Source organism: Peromyscus californicus, unplaced genomic scaffold, assembly GCF_007827085.1.
Source record: "Peromyscus californicus insignis strain IS unplaced genomic scaffold, ASM782708v3 Scaffold_4__1_contigs__length_199733344, whole genome shotgun sequence".
NCBI classification, from domain to species: Eukaryota; Metazoa; Chordata; class Mammalia; order Rodentia; family Cricetidae; genus Peromyscus; species Peromyscus californicus.
Genome location: NW_026294562.1, coordinates 189,968,378 through 189,975,091, shown reverse-complemented (window position 1 = coordinate 189,975,091; position 6,714 = coordinate 189,968,378). Strand labels below are relative to the sequence as shown.

General features: G+C 45.7%; 1 protein-coding gene and 1 long non-coding RNA gene across 3 annotated transcripts in view; one reads left to right on the top strand and one right to left on the bottom strand.

The window, feature by feature from the left end:
* The window catches only part of LOC128124748 (uncharacterized), a 47,081-nt gene extending 44,180 nt beyond the window's left edge, over window positions 1–2,901 (bottom strand). For both annotated transcript variants that reach the window (XR_008222954.1, XR_008222953.1), the window contains exon 1: window positions 2,428–2,901. This is a non-coding gene — a long non-coding RNA (uncharacterized LOC128124748). The remainder of the gene's footprint in view (window positions 1–2,427) is intronic.
* A 176-nt stretch (window positions 2,902–3,077) lies between these two features.
* Znf606 (zinc finger protein 606) overlaps window positions 3,078–6,714 on the top strand; it is a 28,877-nt gene continuing 25,240 nt past the window's right edge. Inside the window, exons 1-4 of the mRNA XM_052761365.1 lie at window positions 3,078–3,469; window positions 4,751–4,830; window positions 6,087–6,143; window positions 6,619–6,710. Of these exons, the coding sequence (XP_052617325.1) occupies window positions 4,800–4,830; window positions 6,087–6,143; window positions 6,619–6,710 (180 nt within the window). The 5' untranslated portion in view covers window positions 3,078–3,469; window positions 4,751–4,799. The remainder of the gene's footprint in view (window positions 3,470–4,750; window positions 4,831–6,086; window positions 6,144–6,618; window positions 6,711–6,714) is intronic.

The window sequence follows — 6,714 nt, the reverse complement described above, 5'->3', positions numbered from 1 at the left end:
CTTTGTCTGTCTGATCCTTAGAGGTGGGGCTTGTGTTCTCCCATCCATATATTGTTATTTTGTTCAGTTCTATATTTGTACCCAAGCTCACCTTCCTGTCCACCCAGGGTTCATGTCAGTACCTTGGCCCTTTTATACCTTCTAGTAGGCTTCCCTCAAATAGCCTTCCCTCCTTAGTTCTTCTGCACATGTTGGGAGATTTTCAAGCTAAGGTAGAAGATTTCATTTCATTTGCTCCCTCCACATGCCTCACTCTAGACCAGTCAGCAGTGCTTCTCCTCCTCATGCACAGTGACACAGGCAGGGCCCTGTTCTCTCTCAAGTTCCAGAGGACATCAAGATCCACTGCCTTGTCCCCAATTCCAGAAGAATGAGGTTTCACCCCACAAGCTTTTCTCTTTGGGGTTCCCTCTTCTAATTAACTACTCAGCTAATTGTTACAGGATCACCATAGAGCTGGGGTCCAAGGACCATTAAGTATATACCCAGGTGGTAAGGAACAGTAATAGTTAAAAGATATTTACACCCCCAGACCCAAAAGTGTCTGCGCTCTGCATAAACAGATTTTAGTATAATAATCTATTACTGTTAAATGCGCTCAGTAATTGATCACCTGTGTCTCCTGGATACTAAACTAATAAAGGAAACAGGTGCCTTAAAATAATCTGTCTCCGATAAAGCTTATCTCAGGTAAAAATTAAATGCATGTTCCAAATCTCTCCTCTCTCTCTCTCTCTCTCTCTCTCTCTCTCTCTCTCTCTCTCTCTCTCTCTCTCTCTCAATAACCAATATAAGCAGAGTACTAAAACATTACAATAATATGGTCACCAGCTCAAGATTTTAAATTTCCCATGGCTGCTTCTTCATATGTTAAATTTTTTTTTTTCTGAGCTCCAGAAAATCCACCTGGATAGGTCAGCGAGTTCCAGAACCAGCTTAAATCCATCTGGGCAGGTCGGATCTGCTTCAGATAGTTGCAACCCAAACACTCCTGGTCTCAGGACTCCCTCTCTCACCCTGGGGACCTCCCAAAGGAAATAATAATAATAATAATAATTCTTTTTTCTGAGCTTTTTCTCTGTTTCACCAGCATCCTGTCAGACACAAGCAGCCAGAGTCCCAGGCTGAGAGGGATGATGGACAGGTCTGAGGCAGCAGACAACAGCCCACCATCCCAGGATGCCCATCATCCCAGGATATCTGTCTACCTCAGAAACCCCCTTCCCTATCCCCCAAGAGTCAACCAACACCCACCAAGTCAGCTGGAAGCAGTTTTTCAGGAGAAATGACGCCCCTATTCCTGTTCATCCGCTTTTTTTCTAATAAGAAAAATGTCTAGAATATTAGGATTCTGTTCTCTCCTCCAGCTGCATAACCGAACTCGTGCAGTTCAGTAGCTAAGTAAGGGGTCTTACGTCTTACATCATTTGTGCACTGTGTGATTACATAATGCATGTGGTATGGTCACGCAATCTGTGCATGTGTGGTGTAGCTCCATAAGCCCACATGTGCATGTACAGGGAAATCCTTAAAAAGCCGGTCCCAGACTCCTCCCCCCTCTTCAACTCTCTCCTCCCCCCTACTCTCTCTCTCCTACACATGTCTTTTATAGGCCTGGTCACTCTCTTCTGTTCCCTCCCCCAATAAAGCTCTGATACTGGGTTTTGTTGTGCCTCGTGACCTTTCCTCGCAGAGTAACAGCACCGCATTTAAAACCAACAGGGAGGCTTACTCCTTTTTTGCCTTCCCTTTGAGTGCCAATATTACCCTTACCAGCCCAATATTACACTTCCAAGACCTTCTTTAAATGACCTTCCATCTGATTTGGAACTGTCTCTGAGTTATGCCTTGCTCATAGCTCATTGAGGTCCAGAATTCTAAATGACCCCCTGAATTCCCTTCTCTATAGCAACTAACTAATTCATTAAACACACACACACACACACAACACACACACACACACACACACACACACACACACACACACACACACACAATGTCACCACTTCCCCACCTAAACTTTTCAGTGCTTCCCTCAAACTCACAACAAAGAAGCTGGACTCCTTGGCTATGGATGCAGTTCAGTTGATATCGTGCTTGCCTAGCGTGACCAAAGTCTTGGGTTGTATTCTCAGCATTGCGTAAAACTCATCGTGCCTGTAATCCCTGCACTCTTGAGGGGCAGGCAGGAGGGTTAGAAGCTCAGGCTATTTCCTCTTCCTGCCAATCTTGGACACTCTCTAATCTTACAACTTTAAGCCAGTTATCTTATAACTTGCTTTTTAGCTTCCCCATAGTCTTCCCTCTTAACACAGAGAACCATTCTAAGCATCTTTCACTGATTAGTGTGTTTTCTGGAGCTACCATTGCTTCTCTGTGATTCCTAACTTCATGTTGCTAGTGCATGCCTAAACCACCTTTACTTACATTTCTTCAATGTGGTCTTGCCCTCCATATATGCAACTTCACGTGCCATAAACAGGTCTAACTTGGCAGAGGTTTCTTGGGCTGTTTACTGTTCTATCCTCAATGGCTGCTCAATGAATGCTGACTCAGGGAAACACCACAGAGTAATTTGATGATTTAGACTCCCATAAGGTTTTGCCACCTTGAAAGAGAGTGTTGGGACAATCCTTGATGTTCTTCATAGGCAAGTGGGACTTCATAGGCAGGGGACACTCAGAATTAGGTTCTTCATCTAAAAAAATAGGTATAATAACAATCACCTTCTCAATCTTTTCAAGATTGAAGGAAATGCTTCCTAGAGATCATTCACCGTCACCAATCTCTGACTTCCAAAGTGGCTACCCTGAAATGCAGTTATACTGAGAGGCAGACTGAGCTTCCTAGCCGACCAATCTATTCAAGCTCTTAGGTTCCTAGAGGTGGCAAGTGAGAGAACCACCCACCCTTCTCAGCCTAGGAAAGAGGCGGAACCTTAGAGTCTGGGTGCTGCAGAAGCCGGACTTTGGATGGGGCTGCTCGGAAAATGGCCTGGACTGACTTCCGGTAGAAGCACGAAGCGCGCCTCCTTGAAACTACAACTCCCAGTAGTCCTCGCGTTGCTCCCAGGTTGACTCCGGGGGGGTGCGGCCGCCATTGTCCGCTGCCGACATAAGGCCTTGTTCTGGACCGCAGGGGTGCCGATGTCGTTGTCGCCGAGAGACTGGCGGGTCTTCGGAAGGGTCACAGAGAAGCGGCGCCTGCGGTCAGGGCTGGCTCACTGCCGGGGTGCGTCGGGAGCCTTCTCTTTTCTCGCCGACTCGGTGCCCCCGTTGCCCTCGACCCTCCGGCTCCGGGGTCTGGGTGCCGGCTTTCTTCAGGCTGGGAAAGGCCGGCCCGAGTGAGCCGGGTAAGCCAGGCCTGGAACGTTGTCTCCGTGCAGGACGGAAGCCAGCCGCCCCGTGCAGCAGCAGCCCCGAGCCCGCTAAGCCGCCCAGCAGGGTCGGGGCCGGTGGCGGCGAGCCAGGTAAGGCGGGCAGCTCGCTGGAGCGACCCGGTTGCGGAGGCCAGGAAACGAGATAGCGGCCAGCAAGCTCTTATTCCTTCGCTTCTAAGCTAAGATGCGTGAACGCAGGCGTCAAACCTGACTTGGGAACGGCCCGGGTTCTTTTAAACTTGAAGTGACACGGAGGTGTGTGTGGTGTGCGTGTGCGTGTGCGTGTGCGTGCAAGGTTCTTGCAACTTGCTTGCGCTCAGTTATCGGAGTGTGTGTTTGTAGGATTCTTGCAACTTGCTTGCCGTGAGTTTTGGCTCAGATCCTGGGGTATACCCGAGTCTCGTGAGCGTGGAACTGGTTAGTACCTAGTATCTCTCCGAGAGGTTCCGAGTCTCACACAAAGACCCGGCATCTGTGCATTTGTCGAGTCTGACTCTGGACTTTTGTCTCTGACGCGACTCCAGGAGAGAGAGATAGGCATGAGTCTGAAAAGTCTTGCAGGTGGTTTTTGTTGTTTGGCTTTAACATTTGCATAACGCTCACACTTTATCCTAAAGTGTGGGGTTCAGTGGATTTGTTGTATATACGGTGTGCAGCTGTAACCCCCCGCCCCCATTCCAGAACTTTTAATTACCCTCTTCCCTGCCCCCCAGAACCTCCTGGCACACATTTAGGAATCACTCCGTTTCTCCCTTCCTCCAGCTTTAGGTCATTAATGTATGAGCATTGTATGCAGGTTTTACAGCGTTTTTTTTTTTTTTTTTGGTTACATCAAAAGAAGAGTTCTATCTAAGTGGAATGGCTCTCTTGGTAATGGAGTGACGTACACATTTTCACCCTTAACCAGAATTGGTCAACTCCCCCTCACAATCACGCCCTATGGCATTCATTTCGCTCCAGTTTTGTTCTTTTTGTTTTTCTTGTGTGTGTCTGTGTTGACTGTGAGGTTGGTGTTGGGTCTCCATCTTGACTTTTCAGACAGGGTCTCTTACTGACCTTTCTGATTCCACTCTATTGACTGGTCAGAAATCCCCAGAGATCCTCCCGTCTCTGCTTTCCCAGTGCTGGTATTACTTGCTCTCCACTCACTGCACCAGGCACATATATTTAACATGTGGAACACAGATCCTCTTGCTTATGGCAAGCTCATCTCTATAACTCTACTCCGTTATGTTTGAAATGTAAATTACATTTATAAAAAATCATGCTTCTCAGAGGTTTTGTTACCTTTGTGGGTGGGTTCTCTTTGTTCTCACTGGCTCTTGTGTGAGAAAGGACCAATTTTGTCTTTGTTTTTCACTTTGTCTCTAGGTTGGTAATTTCAGTGCTGGGCAGGACCCTGGTTGATTAATCCTCAGGGATGGCAGCCATCAACCCATGGCCCTCCTGGGGTGAGTCCATATCTTGATTTTTTTGTATTTTCCTTACAAGAGATTTCTTGTCACTGTAGGTCAGGGCTGAGAGGGGACTGCTGGCTTTGGGAGATAATAGAAGGTCTAGTTGTCTCAGTACAAAATTAGAACTGATTAGTGGTTAAGGGGATGTTTATTCATAAAAGACAACATAAATATTGTATATTTGAGAGTCTGCTCCTGAAAAGGGCCTCTATAAGATATTCTAGTAATTTATGGGACTCTTTGGATGACTATCATACAATACATGCAGTCAAAAAAATTTTTTTAACTTCTCCTGTTTTTTCACCTTTAGTATTGTATTTCACTTATATAACATTGATCTGTTTTTTTTTAATTTATATTTTTATTACATATACAGTGTTCTGCCTGCATATATACCTGCATGCCAGAAGAGAGCACCAGAACTCATTATAAATGGTTGTGAGCTCCCATGGTGGTTGATGGAAATTGAACTCAAGACCCATGGAAGAGCAGCCAGTGCTCATAACTGATGAGCCATCTCTCTAGCTCTATTGATTTTTTTTAAACAATGTTAATAGTGCTATGTGATTGTTTTATCTTTAAGATTTCACATAGCTATCTAGGCAGTATCCTATGTACATAAAAAGCTGATAATGTTGCATCTTATCAGATACTTATTGAGCCATTTAAAGGGTTCTGTTTTTAATTGCCTTGTTGTTAAATCATATTCCATAGGTAGGTATATTTCCTGTACAAATCCAGGTTGTGTTGGATTTGTCATATGCCCTTGTGTTATGGAATAATCTTTTTGTACATTGTGAAGCTGTCTTTTCCAAGGCGCCTTCTGATTTGTTTAATAAAAGAGCTGACTGGTGGGTAGCTAGACATAGGTATAAGCAGACAGCCAGACAGTAGACCCTGGGAGGAAGAAGGGCGGAGTCTCAGGAGTCAGAAGAGATACCATAAGATGCAGAGCATGAGGATAAGAAGTATGTACATGAGGTAAATGAGCCTTGTAGCAGCGCATAGATTGATAGAAATGGATTAATTTAAGTTATAAGAGCTAGCTAAAAACAAGCCTAAGCTATTGGCTGAGCATTTATAATTAATAATAAGTCTCTGAATGGTTATTTGGGAGCAGCTGCCGAGACACAGAGAAACTCTACCTATACCCTTGGACTCTGTATAGGACTCTGTCATGTTCCTTTTTTCTTTTGTTACCTTTAGTCACTGGGTTTTAGTCACAGTCATAACCTGATCCTTCTCTGCAGGTACCCTCATGGACCAGTCTTGGGGGATGGCAGCTGCTGACTCTGCTATTTCCTGGGGTGAGTCACCAACCTGTACCCTAAACTCTGTTGTCTTCTGTGTAATATCTTCTTCCTTCAGGGATCTGCTATAGCTGGGGTCAGAGCTGGTGACCCAGCAGTTCTTTAGAACAGGAGCTTGTAGTCTGTCTCTCACTCTACAGAAAGAATAAAGAGGGATCAGAAAACTGTTTGTAGGGGTAAAGTGATGATGACATCTCAGGACAGATAACATGAGAATTAGTGTCTAGACGCTTAGGGCTCAGACCCAGAAAGGCTGTGAAAAGTGCTTCTCAGGGATGGTGCCTCATAGCATAGGTCAGTGAGGAGTCGTATGTTGTCACCTTCTCTGAGTCCCATTTCCTTCATCTAAGTAGCTTTCTTCCTTACCTGGGATGGTAGGAGCAAAGGCAGGGTGTAGCCTTCCTCATTTCCATAGGGTACATGAACTTCTGACAGGAAGAGGTGCCTCTATGACTTCTTTTTTCTTTCCTAGCTCTGTGCCCTCAGGATCCAGCATGGTACATAGAAGGAAGCCCTGAGGACGAGGGAAGAAGGGCGGCTGGGCTCCTAGCAGCCCAAGTCCAGGTGA